This window comes from Lipophrys pholis (genome assembly GCF_963383615.2).
Source record: "Lipophrys pholis genome assembly, chromosome: 20".
Classification (NCBI taxonomy): domain Eukaryota; kingdom Metazoa; phylum Chordata; class Actinopteri; order Blenniiformes; family Blenniidae; genus Lipophrys; species Lipophrys pholis.
In genome coordinates this window covers 24,569,043-24,594,426 of record NC_137648.1, presented here as the reverse complement: position 1 = coordinate 24,594,426, position 25,384 = coordinate 24,569,043, and the positions used below count along the sequence as shown (strand labels likewise).

The window sequence follows — 25,384 nt, the reverse complement described above, 5'->3', positions numbered from 1 at the left end:
TACATGTCATTGGTCTCTGACCTGCACAAGAGCCACCGTGCCATGCTGGACTGTACCTCGTTGATGGCGAGCTGCTCTCCGCCGCCTCCTCCTGGATGTCTGAAGCGGTGACCTGAGCCACGGAAATCCTCGTACAACAGATCCTCCTCGCTGCCCAGATCCTCCCCGAGCCCCGGCCTGTCCGACGAGCCGTCAGGAAGCACCACCGCTGAGACAGAGGGGCAAAAACACAGAGCCGTCAGGAAGCACCACCGCTGAGACAGAGGGACAAAAACCCACAGATCAGCTGGAGGTCACTGTGAAGCCATCAAGCATCAGGTGAGCTGAGGTCAGAGGTCAGGGGGGAGTCCTCCAGCTCAACACTGCTGCTTTTATATCACCCCCACTGCCCCCATTCACACCAGGATTACAGAGTGATTGTTTCAGGTTGTAACTATGGAGATCACCACACATCACAGCAACACGCCGTGTGTGTGTGTGTGTGTGTGTGTGTGTGTGTGTGTGTGTGTGTGTGTGTGTGTGAGTGTGTGTGTGTGTGTGTGTGTGTGTGTGTGTGTGTGTGTGTGTGTGTGTGTGTGTGTGTGTGTGTGTGTGTGTGTGTGTGTGTGTGTGTGTGTGTGTGTGTGTGTGAGCTGTCACTTTTTAACTACCTGCCTGATGAGCTAAAAATACTCGTACTGTCGTACCTCACACGCCTGTGAGGAGGTGGCAAATCACGGTGAAGACAAATCACCGTGGAGACGGAGGAGAATGGATACGATGCAAAATTACAGCGAGAAGATGCTTTACAAGAGTCGGGTGGTGGGGTGGGGGGCAGGGTGGTGGGGTGGTGGGGGTGGGGGCGGAGTGACACAACGACAGCAGAGACTGAAGGTGATGTAGTTTTCCTGTTGGTCTACTAGTTGGTTCTAGTGATGAAGCCATACACGCAGCAGAGAACAATGGGCTCTAAACTTTAACACTGGGAGAACACGGACGTTCTCATGCAGATTCTCAACCATTCTGAACTACTGGGCCGTCTCAAGTTCTGCTCCTGTGGGCCGCAGAACCGCAATGCTGCTTCCCACCACTTGGGGCAGTGATGCATCATTCAGCCGTTGAACACGCTCCCAGCAGCAGCAGAAGAAGAAGCAGCAGAAGCAGCAGTAGAAGCAGTAGCAGCAGAAGCAGTAGAAGAAGCAGCAGAAGAAGCAGCAGCAGAAGAAGAAGCAGAAGAAGAAGCAGCAGCAGCAGAAGCAGCAGAAGCAGCAGAAGCAGCAGTAGAAGAAGCAGCAGAAGCAGAAGAAGCAGAAGCAGCAGTAGAAGAAGCAGCAGAAGCAGCAGAAGCAGTAGAAGAAGCAGCAGTAGAAGAAGCAGCAGAAGCAGTAGAAGCAGCAGAAGAAGAAGCAGCAGAAGCAGCAGTAGAAGAAGCAGTAGAAGCAGCAGAAGAAGCAGCAGAAGCAGCAGAAGAAGAAGCAGCAGAAGCAGCAGTAGAAGAAGAAGAAGAAGCAGCAGAAGCAGCAGTAGAAGAAGCAGTAGAAGCAGCAGAAGAAGCAGTAGAAGCAGCAGAAGAAGAAGCAGCAGAAGCAGCAGCAGAAGAAGCAGTAGAAGAAGCAGCAGAAGCAGCAGAAGCAGTAGAAGAAGCAGCAGTAGAAGCAGCAGCAGAAGCAGCAGTAGAAGAAGCAGTAGAAGCAGCAGAAGAATCAGTAGAAGCTGCAGCAGAAGAAGCAGCAGAAGCAGCAGCAGAAGAAGCTGTAGAAGCAGCAGCAGAAGAAGCAGCAGTAGAAGAAGCAGCAGAAGAAGCAGTAGAAGCAGCAGCAGAAGCAGAAGCAGCAGCAGTAGAAGCAGCAGTAGAAGCAGCAGTAGAAGCAGCAGAAGAAGCAGCAGAAGCAGCAGCAGTAGAAGCAGCAGAAGAAGCAGTAGAAGAAGCAGCAGAAGCAGCAGAAGAAGCAGCAGTAGAAGAAGAAGCAGAAGCAGCAGAAGAAGCAGCAGCAGTAGAAGCAGCAGTAGAAGCAGCAGAAGCAGCAGAAGAAGCAGCAGAAGAAGCAGCAGTAGAAGAAGAAGAAGCAGTAGAAGAAGCAGTAGAAGAAGCAGCAGTAGAAGAAGCAGCAGTAGAAGAAGAAGAAGCAGTAGAAGAAGAAGCAGAAGAAGCAGCAGTAGAAGAAGCAGCAGCAGAAGAAGAAGCAGCAGCAGAAGAAGCAGCAGTAGAAGAAGAAGCAGCAGCAGAAGAAGCAGCAGTAGAAGAAGAAGAAGCAGAAGCAGCAGAAGAAGCAGCAGAAGAAGCAGAAGAAGCAGCAGTAGAAGAAGAAGAAGCAGTAGAAGAAGAAGCAGAAGAAGCAGCAGTAGAAGAAGCAGCAGTAGAAGAAGAAGCAGCAGCAGAAGAAGCAGCAGCAGAAGAAGAAGTAGCAGCAGAAGAAGCAGCAGCAGTAGAAGAAGCAGCAGTAGAAGAAGAAGAAGCAGTAGAAGAAGAAGCAGCAGCAGAAGAAGCAGCAGCAGTAGAAGAAGAAGAAGCAGTAGAAGAAGAAGCAGCAGTAGAAGAAGAAGAAGCAGTAGAAGAAGCAGCAGAAGCAGTAGAAGAAGCAGCAGTAGAAGAAGCAGCAGAAGCAGTAGAAGCAGCAGAAGAAGAAGCAGCAGAAGCAGCAGTAGAAGAAGCAGTAGAAGCAGCAGAAGAAGCAGCAGAAGCAGCAGAAGAAGAAGCAGCAGAAGCAGCAGTAGAAGAAGAAGAAGAAGCAGCAGAAGCAGCAGTAGAAGAAGCAGTAGAAGCAGCAGAAGAAGCAGTAGAAGCAGCAGAAGAAGAAGCAGCAGAAGCAGCAGCAGAAGAAGCAGTAGAAGAAGCAGCAGAAGCAGCAGAAGCAGCAGAAGCAGTAGAAGAAGCAGCAGTAGAAGCAGCAGCAGAAGCAGCAGTAGAAGAAGCAGTAGAAGCAGCAGAAGAATCAGTAGAAGCTGCAGCAGAAGAAGCAGCAGAAGCAGCAGCAGAAGAAGCTGTAGAAGCAGCAGCAGAAGAAGCAGCAGTAGAAGAAGCAGCAGTAGAAGCAGCAGCAGAAGCAGCAGCAGTAGAAGCAGCAGTAGAAGCAGCAGTAGAAGCAGCAGAAGAAGCAGCAGAAGCAGCAGCAGTAGAAGCAGCAGAAGAAGCAGTAGAAGAAGCAGCAGAAGCAGCAGAAGAAGCAGCAGTAGAAGAAGAAGCAGAAGCAGCAGAAGAAGCAGCAGCAGTAGAAGCAGCAGAAGAAGCAGCAGAAGAAGCAGCAGAAGAAGCAGCAGTAGAAGAAGAAGAAGCAGTAGAAGAAGCAGCAGTAGAAGAAGCAGCAGTAGAAGAAGAAGAAGCAGTAGAAGAAGAAGCAGAAGAAGCAGCAGTAGAAGAAGCAGCAGTAGAAGAAGAAGCAGCAGCAGAAGAAGCAGCAGTAGAAGAAGAAGCAGCAGCAGAAGAAGCAGCAGTAGAAGAAGCAGAAGCAGCAGAAGAAGCAGCAGAAGAAGCAGAAGAAGCAGCAGTAGAAGAAGAAGAAGCAGTAGAAGAAGAAGCAGAAGAAGCAGTAGAAGAAGAAGCAGCAGCAGAAGAAGCAGCAGCAGAAGAAGAAGCAGCAGCAGAAGAAGCAGCAGCAGTAGAAGAAGCAGCAGTAGAAGAAGAAGAAGCAGTAGAAGAAGAAGCAGCAGCAGAAGAAGCAGCAGCAGTAGAAGAAGAAGAAGCAGTAGAAGAAGAAGCAGCAGTAGAAGAAGAAGAAGTAGTAGAAGAAGAAGCAGAAGAAGAAGCAGCAGAAGAAGCAGCAGCAGTAGAAGAAGCAGCAGTAGAAGAAGAAGAAGCAGTAGAAGAAGAAGAAGCAGCAGTAGAAGCAGCAGTAGAAGCAGCAGTAGAAGCAGCAGAAGAAGCAACCAGCCATCAACTGAAGCACAAGTTCTTAAAAGGAAAAAAAGATGAAGGTGGTGCCGCCTCCTCCTCAAAGGAGAAATATGTTGGCAAGCACAACCCTGACTCTATGGAGTTGGCCTTCCCTCCACCAACTCCACCTTCCGTCCATCACCTCTACCATGCCTCCATCACTTCCACCTGCCCACCTCCCTCCATCAGCAGTCCATCACCTCCACCTTCCCTCCCTCCATCACCTCCACTTTCCCTCCTCCTACCATCGTTCACAGACACTGAAGAATGAAGATCTGATGTGATGAAACCACAAACTGCTCCTGGAAGATTCACTGTTCCAACGCCAGAACGAGAGACGAGGCAACTCTGACCTGCTCCACCTAACCTGCTCCATCCACATGAAGCAACTCTGACCTACTCCACCCACATGAAGCAACCTGGTCTATTTCTAACTGTGGTCTATTTCTAACTGTGGTCTATTTATAACTGTGGTATTAAAGCAGTGTGTTACACTCGTTGGAATACGAAGCCACATAAAGACTGATCCAGAACAATCTGCAGCACAATGAGCTCCATCATCTAACTAGAGAGGAAACTGGATTTAAAACTGATGCGTCCTGTTTCTCTGCTGTTTGTGCTGCTTTACAAACGTGTGTGTGTGTGTGTGTGTGTGTGTGTGTGTGTGTGTGTGTGTGTGTGTGTGTGTGTGTGTGTGTGTGTGTGTGTGTGTGTGTGTGTGTGTGTGTGTGTGTGTGTGTGTGTGTGTGTGTGTGTGTGTGTGTGTGTGTGTGTGTGTGTGTGTGTGTGTGTGTGTGTGTAAAGGAGATGTAGGTTTGTAAAATGCTTAAAACACTATTTCCGCTGCAGAGACCAACGACGCCACATGAAGACGTGAGTGTATCTGGTCCTTGGTCCTCATATTACCAAGGCCTGTCACTTCTCAGGACGCAGGATTCCTGACGTTACAGCCACTTCTGATGTTGATGCTTCCTCACCAGCAACGCCACCGTTTCACTGCTGCATCACTGAGCTGTCGGCTCAGCTCCCAGCGCCTCCAACCCTCAGTCACACTGTACACACTTTACTGAAGCTCACAGCTACAGCTACAGGAACAGCTACAGGAACAGGAACAGGAACAGCTACAGGAACAGGAACAGCTACAGCTACAGGAACAGCTACAGCTGCAGGAACAGCTACAGGAACAGGAACAGGAACAGCTACAGCTGCAGGAACAGCTACAGGAACAGGAACAGCTACAGGAACAGCTACAGCTACAGGAACAGCTACAGCTGCAGGAACAGCTACAGCTGCAGGAACAGCTACAGGAACAGGAACAGCTACAGGAACAGCTACAGCTGCAGGAACAGCTACAGGAACAGGAACAGGAACAGCTACAGGAACAGGAACAGCTACAGGAACAGCTACAGCTACAGGAACAGGAACAGCTACAGGAACAGGAACAGGAACAGCTAGAGCAACAGCCACAGGCGGTAACTGCTACAGTAATGGCTTCAGCAACAGCAATTAGCGACAGCAACAGCTACAGGAACAGGAAGAGCAACAAGAGCAGCTACAGCTAAAGCAACAGCTACATTACCAGCAACAGCTACAAGACCAGCAATAGATACATTACCAGCAATAGCTATAGGACCAGCAACAGGACCAGCAACAGGACCAGCTAAAGCAACAGCTACATTACCAGCAATAGCTACAAGACCAGCAATAGCTATAGGACCAGCAACAGGACCAGCAACAGGACCAGCTAAAGCAACAGCTACAGCTAGAGGAAATGGACGTGCTTTTCCTGCGGTGTAGAGCACACTCATTCTAAATCATAATTATAATAATTATAATAACCATCATTCCAGCAACAGAAAATCACAGATTTCACCACCTGATGTACTTTTACTCTCTTTAACTACATTCATGTGTATAACCTTGATCTCAGACTGTTTTCCTTTCAGAGAAGTTTCACATGTTGCAGACGACACCATCATGATCCACCAAAACCTAAAACGCTGTACTGTGCATGCCAGGCCACTAGTGGGAGCTGTGAGTGGAGTTTTAAGGCCTGATTACACAACAATGGTGCTCGAAGCCACTGAAAACACAACGTCATGAGAGCTTACCCAGTACTGTTCTCTGCTTAGCGCGTGTGTGTGTGTGTGTGTGTGTGTGTGTGTGTGTGTGTGTGTGTGTGTGTGTGTGTGTGTGTGTGTGTGTGTGTGTGTGTGTGTGTGTGTGTGTGTGTGTGTGTGTGTGTGTGTGTGTGTGTGCGTGCGTGCGTCTGTGTATTAGACCAAAGGTCTCCAACCCTGGTCCTCCAGAGTCCCTGGTCCTCAATGAGGGGCTCCTTACTGGGCTTCTTCACAGCCTTGGTGATGACATCATCATTAGATTCAGGTATGCTGAAGCAGGGAGGAACTAGAACCTGCAGGACACCGGTCCTCCAGGACCGAGGTTGGAGACCTCTGCCTTAAACAAACGACATGTCGCGTAAACGCTAACATGTTTTTGAAACAAAAAACAAAAAGTTATGCAACTTATATTGAAACACTGTCGTGTAAAATCAGCCACATGGAGAACAGCGGGATGGTAGGAAAGGTTCTCCACGTACACAGACGACGCTGTAGGAAAGGTTCTCCACGTACACAGACGACGCTGTAGGAAATGGTAGGAAATGCTGACTTTGTTCAATTCTAACAAACACTCTGAATACTGCGTGACTGTAGTCACAGAGGAGTAGAAGAAATACTGTGAACTACTAGTTTCTCTCAGTGGAAACTCAAGTCTCAAACTTACATACATCATGGAAGCAAACTGCTGCACCATTTAACTCGAGACGAGTGTAGACGAGTGTAGAGGAGTTTAGACGAGTGTAAATGAGTGTAGAGGAGTTTAGACGAGTGCAGACGAGTGTAGAGGAGTTTAGACGAGTGCAGACGAGTGTAGAGGAGTTTAGACGAGTGTAAATGAGTGTAGAGGAGTTTGGACGAGTGTAGACGAGTGTAGAGGAGTTTAGACGAGTGTAGACGAGTGTAGAGGAGTTTAGACGAGTGCAGATGAGTGTAGAGGAGTTTAGACGAGTGCAGATGAGTGTAGAGGAGTTTAGACGAGTGTAAATGAGTGTAGAGGAGTTTGGACGAGTGTAGACGAGTGTAGAGGAGTTTAGACGAGTGTAAATGAGTGTAGAGGAGTTTGGACGAGTGTAGACGAGTGTAGAGGAGTTTAGACGAGTGCAGACGAGTGTAGAGGAGTTTAGACGAGTGCAGATGAGTGTAGAGGAGTTTAGACGAGTGTAAATGAGTGTAGAGGAGTTTGGACGAGTGCAGACGAGTGTAGAGGAGTTTAGACGAGTGCAGACGAGTGTAGAGGAGTTTAGACGAGTGCAGACGAGTGTAGAGGAGTTTAGACGAGTGTAAATGAGTGTAGAGGAGTTTGGACGAGTGTAGACGAGTGTAGAGGAGTTTAGACGAGTGTAGACGAGTGTAGAGGAGTTTGGACGAGTGTAGATGAGTGTAGAGGAGTTTGGACGAGTGTAGAGGAGTTTGGACGAGTGTAGACGAGTGTAGAGGAGTTTAGACGAGTGTAAACGAGTGTAGAGGAGTTTGGACGAGTGTAGACGAGTGTAGATGAGTGTAGAGGAGTTTGGACGAGTGTAGATGAGTGTAGAGGAGTTTAGACGAGTGTAGACGAGTGTAGATGAGTGTAGAGGAGTTTGGACGAGTGTAGACGAGTGTAGATGAGTGTAGAGGAGTTTGGACGAGTGTAGACGAGTGTAGAGGAGTTTGGACAAGTGTAGACGAGTGCAGATGAGTGTAGAGGAGTTTGGACGAGTGTAGACGAGTGTAGAGGAGTTTAGACGAGTGTAAATGAGTGTAGAGGAGTTTGGACGAGTGTAAATGAGTGTAGAGGAGTTTAGACGAGTGTAGATGAGTGTAGATGAGTGTAGAGGAGTTTGGACGAGTGTAGATGAGTGTAGAGGAGTTTAGACGAGTGTAGATGAGTGTAGAGGAGTTTGCACGAGTGTAGACGAGTGTAGATGAGTGTAGAGGAGTTTGGACGAGTGTAGACGAGTGTAGAGGAGTTTGGACGAGTGTAGACGAGTGCAGATGAGTGTAGAGGAGTTTGGACGAGTGTAGACGAGTGTAGAGGAGTTTAGACGAGTGTAAATGAGTGTACAGGAGTTTGGACGAGTGTAGATGAGTGTAGAGGAGTTTGGACGAGTGTAAATGAGTGTAGAGGAGTTTGGACGAGTGTAGAGGAGTTTGGACGAGTATAGATGAGTGTAGAGGAGTTTAGACGAGTGCAGATGAGTGTAGAGGAGTTTGGACGAGTATAGATGAGTGTAGACAAGTTTAGACGAGTGTAAATGAGTGTAGAGGAGTTTGGACGAGTGTAGACGAGTGTAGAGGAGTTTGGACGAGTGTAAATGAGTGTAGAGGAGTTTGGACGAGTGTAGACGAGTGTAGAGGAGTTTGGACGAGTATAGACGAGTGTAGAGGAGTTTGGACAAGTGTAGACGAGTGCAGATGAGTGTAGAGGAGTTTGGACGAGTGTAGACGAGTGTAGAGGAGTTTGGACAAGTGTAGACGAGTGCAGATGAGTGTAGAGGAGTTTGGACGAGTGTAGACGAGTGTAGAGGAGTTTAGACGAGTGTAAATGAGTGTAGAGGAGTTTGGACGAGTGTAGATGAGTGTAGAGGAGTTTGGACGAGTGTAAATGAGTGTAGAGGAGTTTAGACGAGTGTAGATGAGTGTAGATGAGTGTAGAGGAGTTTGGACGAGTGTAGATGAGTGTAGAGGAGTTTAGACGAGTGTAGATGAGTGTAGAGGAGTTTGCACGAGTGTAGACGAGTGTAGATGAGTGTAGAGGAGTTTGGACGAGTGTAGACGAGTGTAGAGGAGTTTGGACGAGTGTAGACGAGTGCAGATGAGTGTAGAGGAGTTTGGACGAGTGTAGACGAGTGTAGAGGAGTTTAGACGAGTGTAAATGAGTGTACAGGAGTTTGGACGAGTGTAGATGAGTGTAGAGGAGTTTGGACGAGTGTAAATGAGTGTAGAGGAGTTTGGACGAGTGTAGAGGAGTTTGGACGAGTATAGATGAGTGTAGAGGAGTTTAGACGAGTGCAGATAAGTGTAGAGGAGTTTGGACGAGTATAGATGAGTGTAGACAAGTTTAGACGAGTGTAAATGAGTGTAGAGGAGTTTGGACGAGTGTAGACGAGTGTAGAGGAGTTTGGACGAGTGTAAATGAGTGTAGAGGAGTTTGGACGAGTGTAGACGAGTGTAGAGGAGTTTGGACGAGTATAGATGAGTGTAGACAAGTTTAGACGAGTGTAGACGAGTGTAGATGAGTGTAGAGGAGTTTGGACGGGTGTAGATGAGTGTAGAGGAGTTTAGACGAGTGTAGATGAGTGTAGAGGAGTTTGGACGAGTGTAGACGAGTGTAGAGGAGTTTGGACAAGTGTAGACGAGTGCAGATGAGTGTAGAGGAGTTTGGACGAGTGTAGACGAGTGTAGAGGAGTTTAGACGAGTGTAGACGAGTGTAGAGGAGTTTAGACGAGTGTAGACGAGTGCAGATGAGTGTAGAGGAGTTTGGACGAGTGTAAATGAGTGTAGACGAGTGTAGAGGAGTTTGGACGAGTGTAAATGAGTGTAGAGGAGTTTGGACGAGTGTAGACGAGTGTAGAGGAGTTTAGACGAGTGTAGACGAGTGCAGATGAGTGTAGAGGAGTTTAGACGAGTGTAGACGAGTGTAGAGGAGTTTAGACGAGTGTAGACGAGTGCAGATGAGTGTAGAGGAGTTTGGACGAGTGTAAATGAGTGTAGAGGAGTTTGGACGAGTGTAGAGGAGTTTGGACGAGTGTAGAGGAGTGTAGACGAGTGTAGATGAGTGTAGACGAGTGTAGACGAGTGCAGATGAGTGTAGAGGAGTTTGGACGAGTGTAAATGAGTGTAGAGGAGTTTGGACGAGTGTAGACGAGTGTAGACGAGTGCAGATGAGTGTAGAGGAGTTTGGACGAGTGTAGATGAGTGTAGACGAGTGTAGAGGAGTTTGGACGAGTGTAAATGAGTGTAGAGGAGTTTGGACGAGTGTAGAGGAGTGTAGAGGAGTGTAGAGGAGTTTGGACGAGTGTAGAGGAGTGTAGAGGAGTGTAGATGAGTGTAGACGAGTGTAGACGAGTGCAGATGAGTGTAGAGGAGTTTGGACGAGTGTAGACGAGTGCAGATGAGTGTAGACGGCCTCGTCTACACTCTGGTGTCAGTAACAGAGAGTGTCGTTGAGTCTGAGTCAGTGACTCCAGCAGAGGTAGAAGCACCAAGACGCCTCCGGGCGGGACGCCTCGTCCATGGTGACCTATTTCCCAGGAAGCCCTGCGCCTCCCAGTTTAGTGATGGATGGATGGTTTCAGACCCCCCCACCCCCACTCCCCCACCCACTCCCCCACCCCCACCCCCACCCACCCACCCACTCACCCACCCATCACTGAGTGCTGCAGGATGGAGGACCTACCACAGGCTGGGACAGAGACTGGCTGGAACAGAGACAGGCTGGGACAGGGACAGGGATATGCTGGAACAGGGACAGGCTGGGACAGAGACTGGCTGGAACAGGGACAGGCTGGAACAGGGACAGGCTGGGACAGGGACAGACAGCCTGGAAAAGGGACAGGCTGGGACAGAGACTGGCTGGGATAGGGACAGGCTGGATTAGGGACAGGCTGGAACAGAGACAGACTGGAACAGGGACAGGCCTGGAAAGGGACTGGCTGGTACAGGGACAGGCTGGGACAGAGACAGGCTGGGACAGGGACAGGCTTGAAAAGAGACAGGCTGGGACAGAGACAGATACAGGCTGGAACAGGGACAAGCTAGAATAGGGACAGGGATAGAGACAGGGATAGAGACAGGCTGGGACAGGGAGAGGCTGGGACAGGGAAAGAGACAACCTGGAAAAGGGAGAAGCTGGAATAGGAACAGGCTGGGACAGGGACAGGCTGGAACAGAGACAGGCTGGGACAGGCTGGAACAGGGACAAGCTGGGACAGGGACAGGCTGGAACATGTTGAAGGACCAGTGTCTGAAGCGTGGAGCTCTTACCTGTGGTGGAGTGCAGACTCTCGAGGCTCCAGAAACGAGACAGGACCCCTCTCAGAGTTCCTCCCAGGCTGCCTCCACCTCCACCTCCACTCATACATCCACCCACCCCGACACCTTCGTCCACCATGCCGTCCCCCCCTCCGCCTGTCGGACTCGCTCCGTCTGACTCTGACCCGGGTGACGGCCCTGAGCTGCCACTGCTGCCGCTGCTGCCGCTGCTGCCGCTGCTGCCCCCCGCCAGAGGCACGCCCCCCCCCGAGCCCTGCTGGGTCCGCATCCCGGCATGGACCAGACACCACAGGGCAGCAGGAGGAGGAGGAGGAGGAGCAGCTGAGCAGGTGGTTCCTTCTGCCAGCAGGGAGACAGTGCACTGAGGAGGAGCAGCAGGAGGAGGTGGAGGGGTCCTCCTGCTGCAGGAGTCGCTGCGGAAAGCCTCGGCTGTCAACTTGCAGTGTTTCTCCCTCCGTGGACGGAGCAGCAGAGCAGGAGCTGCTCTCCTCCCTTCAGCCAGCCGCTCTGGACTGCCTCACCCTCCCTCCTCCATGCTCCTCCCTCCCGCACCCTCCCTCCTCCATGCTCTTCCCTCCCTCTCTCACTCTGCCTCCCTCCCTGTGTGCAGGCTGACATCAGCGGGGGTCCTGCAGGGGGCTTCTACAGTACGACCCTGTCGTTTGCCTGCTAGCATCAGTACTAATGGTACAGGAAGAGAAGAGCAGCATTCCTGCCTTCCTCAGTGCATCTCACACACACACACACACACACACACACACACACACACACACACACACACACACACACACACACACACACACACACACACACACACACACACACACACACGTGTTTTGCAGCTATAGAAGAAGCTGTCAACAACCTATATGACTAAATGAACCATTGTTACTTTTCACTTGCCACCAAATTAATAAATAAAATTAATTTGGAGACACAAATATGTTTAACCTTCAAAATAAGAGAAAACCTCTTCTACATGTCGACATTTTTTCTCTTATTTTCATAAAACTGTAATGACAGTCATTTGAATACGACGTTTATATTTACTTCATCCAACTGATTCTGACATTTGAGCCATTTTAGAACTTCTATCTCCCAACGTTACCACGGTTTTAAAGGATGAGTACGAGTACCTTTAGGTACTTATCCATACAGAGTACCAGTACTACCTGAATACCTCAAACACTAATCCATACTCCTAATGCAAATGATACGCAAAGGCTGTGTTGGCATGAACCATCTCCACCAGCCTCTGTGTCAATGCTACGTCACCTCCACCAGCCTCTGTGTCGACGCTATGTCAGCTCCACCAGCCTCTGTGTCGATGCTACGTCACCTCCACCAGCCTCTGTGTCGACGCTATGTCAGCTCCACCAGCCTCTGTGTCAATGCTACGTCACCTCCACCAGCCTCTGTGTCGACGCTATGTCAGCTCCACCAGCCTCTGTGTCGACGCTATGTCAGCTCCACCAGCCTCTGTGTCGACGCTATGTCAGCTCCACCAGCCTCTGGACTAAGGCTGGATCATGGCTGGACTAACACTCCTGACCTTTAACCCTGAACATCCTTATGACCTTCAACCCTGAACCACCTCCTGACCTTTAACCCTGAACCACCTCCTGACCTTTAACCCTGAACTTCCTCCTGACCTTTAACCCTGAACATCCTCCTGACCTTTAACCCTGAACATCCTTATGACCTTTAACCCTGAACTTCCTCCTGACCTTTGACCCTGAACCACCTCCTGACCTTTAACCCTGAACTTCCTCCTGACCTTTGACCCTGAACCACCTCCTGACCTTTAACCCTGAACATCCTCCTGACCTTTAACCCTGAACATCCTCCTGACCTTTAACCCTGAACCACCTCCTGACCTTTAACCCTGAACTTCCTCCTGACCTTTAACCCTGAACATCCTCCTGACCTTTAACCCTGAACCACCTCCTGACCTTTAACCCTGAACCCCCTCCTGACCTTTAACCCTGAACCAGCTCCTGACCTTTAACCCTGAACTTCCTCCTGACCTTTAACCCTGAACATCCTCCTGACCTTTAACCCTGAACCCCCTCCTGACCTTTAACCCTGAACTTCCTCCTGACCTTTAACCCTGAACATCCTCCTGACCTTTAACCCTGAACCGCCTCCTGACCTTTAACCCTGAACTTCCTCCTGACCTTTAACCCTGAACATCCTCCTGACCTTTAACCCTGAACTTCCTCCTGACCTTTAACCCTGAACATCCTCCTGACCTTTAACCCTGAACTTCCTCCTGACCTTTAACCCTGAACCGCCTCCTGACCTTTAACCCTGAACTTCCTCCTGACCTTTAACCCTGAACTTCCTCCTGACCTTTAACCCTGAACATCCTCCTGACCTTTAACCCTGAACTTCCTCCTGACCTTTAACCCTGAACTTCCTCCTGACCTTTAACCCTGAACATCCTCCTGACCTTTAACCCTGAACCACCTCCTGCCCAGACACAGAAACACCCACATTGACTGCGTTCACAGAAAGAATCAGGAGACAGTCGAGGCTGCAGGACTCAGGCAATGAGAGCTGCTGAGCCGACGCCTCAACCTGCACAGCAGAGGCTCGATAGCCGAGCTGGACAACTGGCCAGAGACAGTCCTGTGTTATAAACCACCGTACAGGACAGTCCTGTGTTATAAACCACCGTACAGGACAGTCCTGTGTTATAAACCACCGTACAGGACAGTCCTGTGTTATAAACCACCGTACAGGACAGTCCTGTGTTATAAACCACCGTACAGGACAGTCCTGTGTTATAAACCACCGTACAGGACTGTCCTGTGTTATAAACCACCGTACAGGACAGTCCTGTGTTATAAACCACCGTACAGGACACAGGACAGTCCTGTGTTATAAACCACCGTACAGGACAGTCCTGTGTTATAAACCACCGTACAGGACTGTCCTGTGTTATAAACCACCGTACAGGATAGTCCTGTGTTATAAACCACTGTACAGGACACAGGACAGTCCTGTGTTATAAACCGCCGTACAGTTATGGCTGAGAGAAGAGCTCAGAAGAGCCACACCAACCAGAAGACATAAACAGCAGGACTGGGACTTACAGGTGCAGGAGATCCTGGTCCTCCATCCCAGACAGTCCAGACCGATAGGGGTGCTTTGGGACCAGATGTGAGACCTCAGGGGAGTCGTTCTCAAGTCCACCATGGGCTCCAGGTCCATACCAGCACCGGTTTGAGGGAACAGGTCCAGACCAGCATCCGTCTGAGGGAACAGATGAAGAGTGATGAAGAGGAGCAGTGCAGTGAGACTGACAGTGCAGATACAAGGTGGAGGAGGGCATGAAGTCAACAGACAGTGACAGGAAGTGACCAGAACCACCGCCAGACTACTGCCTGACGACCAACAAAACCACCACCAAAACCACTGCTAAACCACCGCCAAAACCACCGCCAGACGAACACCCGACTACCGCCAGACAACTGCCAAAACCACCGCCAGACGAACGCTAAAGCCATGGCCAAACCACCGTGAGACAAACACCAAACTACCGCCAGACTACCACCAGAGCCATGGCCAAACCACCGCGAGACGACCGCCAGAGCCACGGCCAAACGACTGCCAGATGAACGCCAGATGACCACAGGACGGCAACCTGACGACGGCCGTACGACAGCCAGACGAACGCCAGATGAACACCAAAACCACCACCAGACCACCACCAATGACTCCCAGACCACCGCCGGATGACCACCGGACGACCAGAGGACACAGAGCCTCCTCAGACCTGCCATGCCTGGTACATACGTATCTAACGGGGCATCACACACTTTTTGGGAGCGGCAGACTCCCCTCCCCCGCCGGTGTATTTATAAAGAGTGTGTGTGAGCTGAGAAGTGTGTGAGGTGAGAAGTGTGTGAGTTGAGAAGTGTGTGAGCTGAGAAGTGTGTGAGGTGAGAAGTGTGTGAGGTGAGAAGTGTGTGAGCTGAGAAGTGTGTGAGGTGAAGTGTGTGAGGTGAAGTGTGTGAGGTGAGAAGTGTGTGAGGTGAGAAGTGTGTGAGGTGAGAAGTGTGTGAGGTGAGAAGTGTGTGAGCTGAGAAGTGTGTGAGGTGAAGTGTGTGAGGTGAAGTGTGTGAGGTGAGAAGTGTGTGAGGTGAGAAGTGTGTGAGGTGAGAAGTGTGTGAGGTGAGAAGTGTGTGAGGTGAGAAGTGTGTGAGGTGAAGTGTGTGAGCTGAGAAGTGTGTGAGGTGAGAAGTGTGTGAGGTGCCATGTGTTTGTGTTCTTCATCCTGTCAGTGGTGTTTGTTGCAGCAGGTGATTGGATGAAGTCCCCCGTCCAGCTCAGTCGGTAGAGCATGAGACTCTCAGTCTCAAGGTAGAGGGTTCATGTCCCACGCTGGGCGCCACCTTCCTGTGGGCTCTCCACCTTCCTGTGGGCTCTCCACCTGCCTGTGGGCTCTCCACCTTCCTGTGGGCTCTCCACCTTCCTGTGGGCTCTCCACCTTCCTGTGGGCTCTCCACCTGCAGGAAGGTTCTTAATGGTGCAGTGTGATCTGGGTGACGGTGCTCAGACTGACACCCCCACCACCCGGAAATGGATAAGAGGGAGAAGATGGATGGATGGATGGATGGATGGATGGATGGATGGATGGATGGATGGATGGATGGATGGATGGACGGAGGGACGGAGGGACGGATGGATGGATGGATGGAGGGACGGAGGGACGGAGGGACGGAGGGATGGATGGATGGATGGATGGATGGATGGATGGATGGATGGATGGATGGATGGACGGAGGGACGGATGGATGGATGGATGGATGGATGGATGGATGGATGGATGGATGGGTGGATGGATGGATGGATGGATGGTGATTGGATGAAGGAGGACCACGCTCAGGCTCACTGTGACCTGCAGCTTCTGCTCCTTTGTCTCCATGAATCAAACCCTCGGAGACGTTTCTGCAGAAAACAAAGTGACCAGTGACCAGTGACCAGTGACCAGTGACCAGTGACCAGGCTGTTTACCTCGTGAGTCCACTGCGCTTCGCGGTCCTGTGCCGTGTGGATCTGCGCCCTGCAGGTCGGTGTGCCTGGCAGAGTGTTCAGCTGCACACCAGAAGTGTGAGTGCTGGGTTGGCTTTGTGAATATAAGCTGTGTGGCTCCGTGGCGCCCATCACTTCAGTTTGTGTGCAAGCCGCCTGCAAAGTGAGCCACTCCTGGGGTGAGCCTCTGGAGCCTCTGGAACCTCTGGAGCCTCTGGAGCAGAACTCCAGGTGGAGTTCCGGGCTTGTCCTCCTGCTGCAACTGCTCTGTCCAGCACCAGGCTCCGGAGCATCTCTGTGGCCATCGGTGACCTGGACCTGCTCTCTCCCCTGGGCTTTAGTCTGAGCACAGCAGAAGCTTCCTGCTGTGACTCGTCTGGCGCTGAAGGTGTCCTCAGGGGCCGGGGGGACATCCTCATGGGCCTGAGGGACATCCTCAGGGGCCGGGGGGGCGTCCTCAGGGGCCGGGGAGGCGTTCTCAGGGGCCGGGGGGACATCCTCAAGGGCCGGGGGGACATCCTCAAGGGCTGGGGGGACATCCTCAGGGGCCGGGGAGGCGTCCTCAGGGGCCGGGGGGACATCCTCAAGGGCCGGGGGGACATCCTTAGGGGTTGGGGGGACATCCTCAAGGGCTGGGGGGACATCCTCAGGGGCCGGGGAGGCGTCCTCAGAGTCCGGAGAGGCGTCCTCAGGGCCCTGGGGGACATCCTCAGGGGCCGGGGGGGCATCCAGAGAGCCGTGTGCAGTCAGACCGCAGTCTGACGGCGTGTCGCTGTGCCATGAGCGCGAGTCAAAGAACTCGTCGGACGTGTCCCCTCCTCCGATGCTTCTCTCACACCGTTCCAACGAGCCGGCGGCAGAAAGCCTCTCCTCCAACACCGATTCTTCAGCGCCGCCGCACGAGTCTTCAAGAGCTTCCTGATGCTGTGGACACATGAGACAAACAGGTCCAATTAAAAAAAATGGTTTGATATAAACAAACTATCATTAAATATGGATCAAACCAAAGTCATGTTGTTTGGTGGATTAAAGATGTAAAGGTTAAAGATGTAAAGGTTAAAGATGTAAAGGTTAAAGATGTAAAGGTTATGATCGAGGGCCTAAAAGTAGAGAGTGTTAAAGACATTAAGTTCCTGGGGTGATAATGGACCAAACCATTTGCTGGAAACCTCAAATTAAACACATTCAAATCAAAATATCCAAAGATATTCCAGTCCTCAGCAAAGCTAAATACTTAAACTACAAGCACTACTTATTCTATACGGTTCACTACACTGTTCACTAATACTACCATATTTGATTTAGTTGGTGATGTTGAGGTTGGTTAGTAGTGTTGATAGGTTAGTTGGTGATGTTGAGGTTGGTTAGTGGTGTTGACAGGTTAGTTGGTGTTGAGGTTGGTTAGTGGTGATGACAGGTTAGTTGGTGTTGAGGTTGGTTAGCGGTGTTGACAGGTTAGTTGGTGTTGAGGTTGGTTAGTGGTGTTGACAGGTTAGTTGGTGTTGAGGTTGGTTAGCGGTGTTGACAGGTTAGTTGGTGTTGAGGTTGGTGGAGAGCTATTCGTGCAGCTTTATTCTGGACCACTTGCAATTTTATTATATTACTTATTGAAATACTTGACCAGACCACAGAGCAGTAGTCCAGGTGAGGAAAAACTAATGCTGGAATGACTTGCTTAATTGTTTGTTTTTTGCACACCTTGTGATAACAGAGTATTTCCTATTTTTGTTACAACTTTCTGTCCATGCTTGTTCCATAAAGGTCTGAAGTCAATGATACTCCCAGCAGTTTGAATTCTTTTACTTCTTTTATTACTGTGTGAGTTATACTGAGATCAACATTTGGTTTAGAACATAAAGAATAATTACTTCCAATCACTAAACTGTTTGTTTCAGATACATTTACAATGAGATTAGTACTACTGATCCAGTCTACCACTGACTTTAACTCTCTAAATTACTATTCAAGTCATGATTGTTTCCATCTGCTAAATATATGGTGGAGTCATCAGCATACATTGAGATACTTGCTTTTTTTAAATACTAACAGAAGATCATTAGTGAAGATTGTGAACAGGAGCAGCCCGAGACAGCTTCCCTGAGGAACTCCATGTTTCACAAGTTTCATATCTGAAAAACTTCCATTAAAATATACTGACTGCTTTCTATCAGTCAAATAACCTTTCATCCATGGTAATGCGGTTTGAGAAAAACTTTAGCATTTCAATTCTTTCTAGCATTAACTTATGATCAATAATATCAAAAGCTGCAGAGAAATCAAGCATCATAACACCAATAACTTCTCTGGACTCAACATCCTTAATCCGGTCCTCAACCACTGGAGTCCGGCTGTCCAGAACTTCTCTCCGTATGAAAATACCTCGTCAAATTATTATTGGAGAAATAAGGCTGGATTTGCTCCTGAACAATTCTCCCCATTATCTTACCCAGAATTGGTACTAAACTTATCGCTCGACTATTTGAACCAGAGCACGGCTCTCGTTTATCTTCAGGTATTGGCACAATATTTGACTCCTTCCATGATTTCAAACATACATTTTCACTAAAACACTTATTGATAAAATGAGTAACCAGAGGATCAATGATTGAGGATCAGTTTTAGCAGCTTTCTGTCAAGATAGTCGACACCTGGTGGTTTATTTTTGCAATTCATAAGAAATAATTCCACTTTAGCGACACTGATATTCTTAGTTCAAAGCTGCACGTTTTACTTTCCACGATCCATGATTAGAGGATTTGTTCGGTCAGTATTCTGTGGCTGTACTGTCTTTATAGATTGTCATTTTGGTTATGAAATAATCATTTAGATGGTTTTCTATGTCTTTGGTTTAGTTAAAAAATCACCTTCACTTTCTAAAAAACTGGGTTGATTCAATAGTTCCTTTTAATATACAATTCACAGTGTCCCATAATTGTTTGCTATAAATTTTTGCTTCATTGATTTTATTATCATAAAACAATTTCTTTTTCTACTTAATTGATTTCGTTATGGAATTCGTGAATTTACAGGACCAATCCGACTTAAAATGTGATGAAGCAGCTTTTACTTTGGCGGGATCCCTTTGCTTTATTAGATCTTTTAATTCTTCATCTCACCACTAGGCACTAACGTTTCCAACCTTTTATTGGTGCATGATGATCAACAATTGTCATTAATGATGAAAAGCCTGGAATGTTTCCTCTTCTGGTCAGAGTACTTCTTCACATCGTCTACATCACGGGGCGGAGAAGAACTCCTGAAGGATCTTTTCAATATTGTTTTTGAACCTTTCGTTTTTCTCACAATCGCCACAAGATGATGGTCACTGCAGCCAGTGGGAACAGAAATGGAGTTTGAACAGAATTAACCAAGATGTGGTGGAAACAGGATGCTGATGGAGTGCCAGCCCTTTTATACACAAACTGGAACAGCTTTCACTGTAGAATAACAGTTAAGTACTGGCAGCAGGGACGCCAGTACTTGACTGTTATTTTCCAATACAACTACTGATATTTGTTTGAACAGTAAATTATCGTTTTTTGGATTACATTACATGGAGGTAGAATAACAGGGTTATGGTTATTTTACATCTACTGTAAATGATTTAACATTAAATTACCGTTTAATTGGATTCCAGTACGTGACAGTAGGAGAACTGCAGGTTCTGCTATATTTACTTTTGTACGAATCCTCAAAAAAGTAAAAACAAAGGATGCAGGACTTATCAAATACCCAGAACTAACCACAGCTCATCTGTCTGAGCTCACCTGAAGAAACGCAGCAGGAAGTTAGTAAAGACATGGAGGAGGAGTTTAGCAAAGAGTGAACAGAACGACGAGCGCTCACTCTGACGCGGTTTTCATGAACCAAGAACCAGAACTCAGAGCAGAGCTCTCACTCTAACACTGTTTCCCAGAACCAACAGTACAGAGCTCTCACTTTAAACTGATTCAATTGAGAACTTATTTCAGTGAAGAACAAACGGTCTCAGCTGTTTGTCTCAGGTTCTATCATCAACACAGGGTTTGTATACATGAAGACACATAATCAGAACTGAATTTTATTGTTAAAGCCAATCTTTCCTAACCTCTGACTCTGAATAAAACTCAGACGCAGACATGTAATAAGTTCGAGAGCCCTGGTATAGAACACAAGAGAATATATACATTGCTGTAGTTTATTACAAAGTTTTCATTTGTACAGCAGACTTTGTAAGATCGGTAACATACAGATAATTTGTAGTACAAAAATGACAAGGTACTGCATGATCACCTTTGAAGGAATTGTCTTCAATACAGTCAGTGACAGGCTTTACTGAACCCAGAACATAACCTGAGACGCTGATTTAAAATAGCACCTAGAACCGTGTAACAGAACAGTCTAGCTTGAGAACGAGTATTTTACATGTAAACAATCACAGTTTATGTGGAGAAGAAAGAAAGACTGAACAGTGAGTCGTTGGGCTGGTTCCTCAGTCACCGATGACGAGGGCCTGTAAAATAATAAATAACTAAAATGAGCAACACAACGTCTGGAAAAATATAAAAACATGAAGGACTAAAGAAAGGAGAGCAAAGTCCTGATGAAACATGTGAAATCTGAACAGTTCAGTAATGAGACGGACAAACAAAACCAGCAGATTGAGGACTTTACCTGCTCTGGTGACGTCCACCTGGATCCTCTGGCTGGACTGACAGGAAGGAGCTCCGCTTTCCAGAGTCAAGCGCAGGAAGTCAGATAGGTCACATTTGGTCTCCAAACAAATAGTAGTTTGAGGAGTTTGATCAGTGAAGAAGAGCCGCCATCAAAATAGAAACATGAGCCTGCGATGGAATGTAAGATGCTGGTAGATAATGTCCTGGACCGGACAAGATGTCAGCAAGTCTCCACTGCTGGACAGGAAATACTGTTTAATACTGACACATTACAGTTATAGACGGGTATTGTGAAATATGTGAGGGGTGAATATTTAACAGTATTTTACAATTATTCTAAACTACAGTAGGACACTGTTGTAAATCCACAGTAAATATACAGCAGTTCATTCCAGTGTATTCCTCTTGGTGTACTGATGAGCTGTGATCATCCACTGCCTGTCACAACTGTCTTTTCATCGCACAGCTGGAAGAGTTCCAGTCTATATTCAAATTAACCATGAAGTAAACTTCATGTTTTGTAGTACTAACATGATCCAGGATATCCCAGATCTGATCTAAATACTCATATTGGCATGAGGAGGTCTGTAACAAGGTCCAATCAGAACAGGCCTCAAATGGTTCAGAGCCACTTGGAGCCATAAGACTTCAATATTAGAAGACATGACATCTGTCAGCACCTCTCCAGGTACCAGGTTCTGAAGAGAGACGGGACCCCTCCTCCAGGTCCATCCCTGTCTTTTCTATAAATATTATATCCATGAGTCATAAGGGGCGTGTCCTCAAACGTAGACTCTAAATGGGTTTCAGAGACTGAGGTGGTTTAGAAAGAGTAGATTTATTAAGTCATCCTATTTTTTCCTTAAACTACATATATTTATATATAAGACCTTTCTTGGGTAATTTATCTATCATACCAGAGAAGAAGCCCCCGGCTAGTTCAGCTGGTAGAGCAGGAGACTCTCAGTCTCAAGGTAGAGGGTTCATGTCCCATCTCAAGGTAGAGGGTTCATGTCCCATCTCAAGGTAGAGGGTTCATGTCCCATCTCAAGGTAGAGGGTTCATGTCCCATCTCAAGGTAGAGGGTTCATGTTCCACACTGGGCGCCACCTTCCTGTGGGCTCTCCACCTTCCTGAGGGCTCTCCACCTTCCTGAGGGCTCTCCACCTTCCTGTGGGCTCTCCACCTTCCTGAGGGCTCTCCACCCTCCTGAGGGCTCTCCACCTTCCTGTGGGCTCTCCACCTTCCTGAGGGCTCTCCACCTTCCTGTGGGCTCTCCACCTTCCTGTGGGCTCTCCACCTTCCTGAGGGCTCTCCACCTTCCTGTGGGCTCTCCACCTTCCTGAGGGCTCTCCACCTTCCTGAGGGCTCTCCACCTTCCTGTGGGCTCTCCACCTTCCTGTGGGCTCTTTCTGTATTTCATTCATGAGACATTGTCTTTGTGTCTGTCTTCAGTGTTGTCAGGGTCGGTTGGACGGTTGATGGAGGTGTGGGGGAATTTCCCTGTCGTATGACATGAGAACAAAACTCCTGACAGGTTTTTCAAGTTCACAGCTCTGATGGCTGCTGGTTGTCTTCTTTTATTCCCTTACATGCTCTCCTGCTCTTGCAATGAAGAAACACTTGTTAACCTCGTTATATTTATTTTATTTCATCCATTCTTTATTAGTCAACGGAGGAGGGAATGTGAGGGACATCTTGTTTTGTCTCCTGAACAATGATGTGTAATGTGCAGTCTGAGTTCCCTGATGGCCTGTGTCAGTACTGTTGGAACCTCTGAGCTACTTTTAGTAACCTTCAGAGTCTACAGTGCAGGAAGCAGGAGGATCTTTCTCAAAACAATCCAGCCTTTAGGGGGCGCTGTCTGACGTCAGAGTGAGACAAACTCCTGGACAATCATGCAGAGGTTGGACTATGACTTTGTCTCTTCTTGCAAGAATAATGGAATATAATTGTCTTCTACTTTTTAAATAGCTCTCAGTCTGATTCCTGTGTTTTCTGTCTCCCTGAGGTTTTTATGAGGAAATTCTGACACAGACTTTAATCTGAGTTGGTTTTCCAGGTCTTCTTTCACTGGATTTGCTCATGTATAAAAGGAAGAACTTTCAATGTTGCTATTATAACCTACAGTACATACATAATCTCACTGGTCTAGTCACTGGCCTATGTCACCGGTCTACATCACTGGTTTACGTAACCGATCTACATCACCGGTCTACGCCACCGGTCTACATCACTAGTGTACGTCACCAGCCTACATCACCGGTCTGCATCACCGGTCTACATCACCAGCCTACATCACCGGTCTGCATCACCGGTCTACATCACCAGTCTACATCACTGGTTTACGTCACCGATCTACATCACTGGTCTACGCCACCAGCCTACATCACCGGTCTGCATCACCAGTCTACATCAAGGGTCTGCATCACTGGTCTACATCACTATTCTACGTCACCAGTCTACATCACCGGTCTACATCACCGGTCTACATCACTGGTCAACATCACCAGTCTACATCACCGGTCTACATCACCAGTCTACATCACCAGTCTACATCACCGGTCTACATCATCGGTCGACGTCACTGGTTTACGTCACTGACCTATATTGCCGGTCTACATCACCGGTCTACATCAGGGGTCTACGTCACTGGTTTACATCACCAGTCTACATCATCGGTCTACGTCACTAGTTTACGTCACCAGTCTACATCACCGGTCTACATCACCAGTCTACGTCACCTGTCTACATCATCAGTCGACGTCACTGGTTTCGTCACTGGTTTACGTCACTGGCCTATATCACCGGTCTACATCACGGGTCTATGTCACTGGTCTACATCACTGATCTACATCACTGGTCTACGTCTACATGACCGGTCTAAGTCACCAGTCCACCTCACTGGTCTACATCACCAGTCTACATCCCTGGTCTGCATCACCGGTCTACATCACCGGTCTGCGTCACTGGCCTACATCACAGGTCTACGTCTACACCACCTGTCTACCACACCAGTATATATCACTGGTCTCCATCACTGGTCTACATCCCTGGTTTTAATCACTGGTCTACATCCCTGGTCTGCATCACTGGTCTACATCCCTGGTCTACATCACCAGTCTACATCACCAGTTTACATCACCGGTCTACGTCACTGGCCTACATCACTGGTCTACATCACCGGTCTACATCACTGGTCTACATCACTGGTCAGTGTCACTGGTCTACATCACCAGTATATATCATCGGTCTATGTCACCATTCTACATCACTGGTCTACATCCCTGGTCTACATCACTGGTCTACATCCCTGGTCTACATCACCAGTCTACATCACCAGTTTACATCACCGGTCTGCGTCACTGGCCTACATCACTGGTCTACATCACCTGTCTACGTCACCAGTATATATCACCGGTCTACATCACTGGTCTACATCACTGGTCAGTGTCACTCGTCTACGTCATCAGTATATATCACCGGTCTATGTCACCAGTCTACATCATAGGTCTACGTTACCAGTCTATATCACCGGTCTACATCCCTGGTCTACTTCACCAGTCTACATGACCGGTCTACGTCACCGGTCTACTTCACCGGTCTACATGACCGGTCTACGTCACCGGTCTACTTCACCGGTCTACATGACCGGTCTACGTCACCGGTCTACTTCACCGGTCTACGTCACCAGTCTACTTCACCGGTCTACACAAGTCACATGAGGTGAACAAGACTAGTTCAGTACCATTGTTAGTTGGTGATACACACACACACACACACACACACACACACACACAGTACTCACTCTCCAGCGCTTCAGTCCTTCAGCAGTGTGCAGCACCAGAGCAAAGATCTGAGTAGTGAACCAACTCAACATGGCTCCCATGGCGGCCATTCATCTGAACACACACTACCTGCTTCACACACACACACACACACACACACACACACACACACACACACACACACACACACACACACACACACACACACACACACACACACTCTGTCCGGTACCACTGCATGTGAACGCTGGTCCTGCATCAGGAGGCGGGACTTAATCCAGCGCCAAGCAGCAGGTCGGCAGTGATCTGTGACTCTTCATAACCAGTGGAGACACTAAGAAGCTATAAATCCTGAGTCCTGCAGCCAGCACTCCGCAAGGACACGCACCCTCCGTCCAATCACAGGACACTACACCACACAACCTGCAACCTTCGTCCAATCACAGGACACCAGCGCAGGGAACACACACAGCCTTCACCTCCACATTTAGGCTGCGTCCGAATAGTCCCTCCTATCTCCATTCCTATCCACTTTTCCTTAACACCTTGATGACATCACGTGGTTAACTAAAGGTGTTAGGAGGTTTCCTAAAGGAGTTAGTGAAGGTGTTAGGAGGCTTCCTAAAGGAGTTAGTGAAGGTGTTAGGAGACTTCCTAAAGGAGTTAGTGAAAGGTGTTAGGAGACTTCCTAAAGGAGTTAGTGAAAGGTGTTAGGAGGCTTCCTAAAGGAGTTAAGGAAAGGTGTTAGGAGGCTTCCTGAAGGAGTTAGGAAAGGTGTTAGGAGGCTTCCTAAAGGAGTTAAGGAAAGGTGTTAGGAGGCTTCCTAAAGGAGATAGTAAAGGTGTTAGGAGACTCCCTAAAGGAGTTAAGGAAAGGTGTTAGGAGGCTTCCTAAAGGAGTTAAGGAAAGGTGTTAGGAGGCTTCCTAAAGGAGTTAGTGAAAGGTGTTAGGAGGCTT

At 48.4% G+C, this 25,384-nt stretch overlaps 1 protein-coding gene across 1 annotated transcript in view; it reads right to left on the bottom strand.

The window, feature by feature from the left end:
• Positions 1-11,213, bottom strand: part of arhgef4 (Rho guanine nucleotide exchange factor (GEF) 4) — a gene marked incomplete at both ends in the record, with an annotated part of 88,170 nt that extends 76,957 nt beyond the window's left edge. The window contains 2 exons of the mRNA XM_080489400.1: positions 57-208; positions 10,937-11,213. Of these exons, the coding sequence (XP_080345526.1) occupies positions 57-208; positions 10,937-11,213 (429 nt within the window). The remainder of the gene's footprint in view (positions 1-56; positions 209-10,936) is intronic.
• Between the last annotated feature and the right edge of the window lie 14,171 nt (positions 11,214-25,384).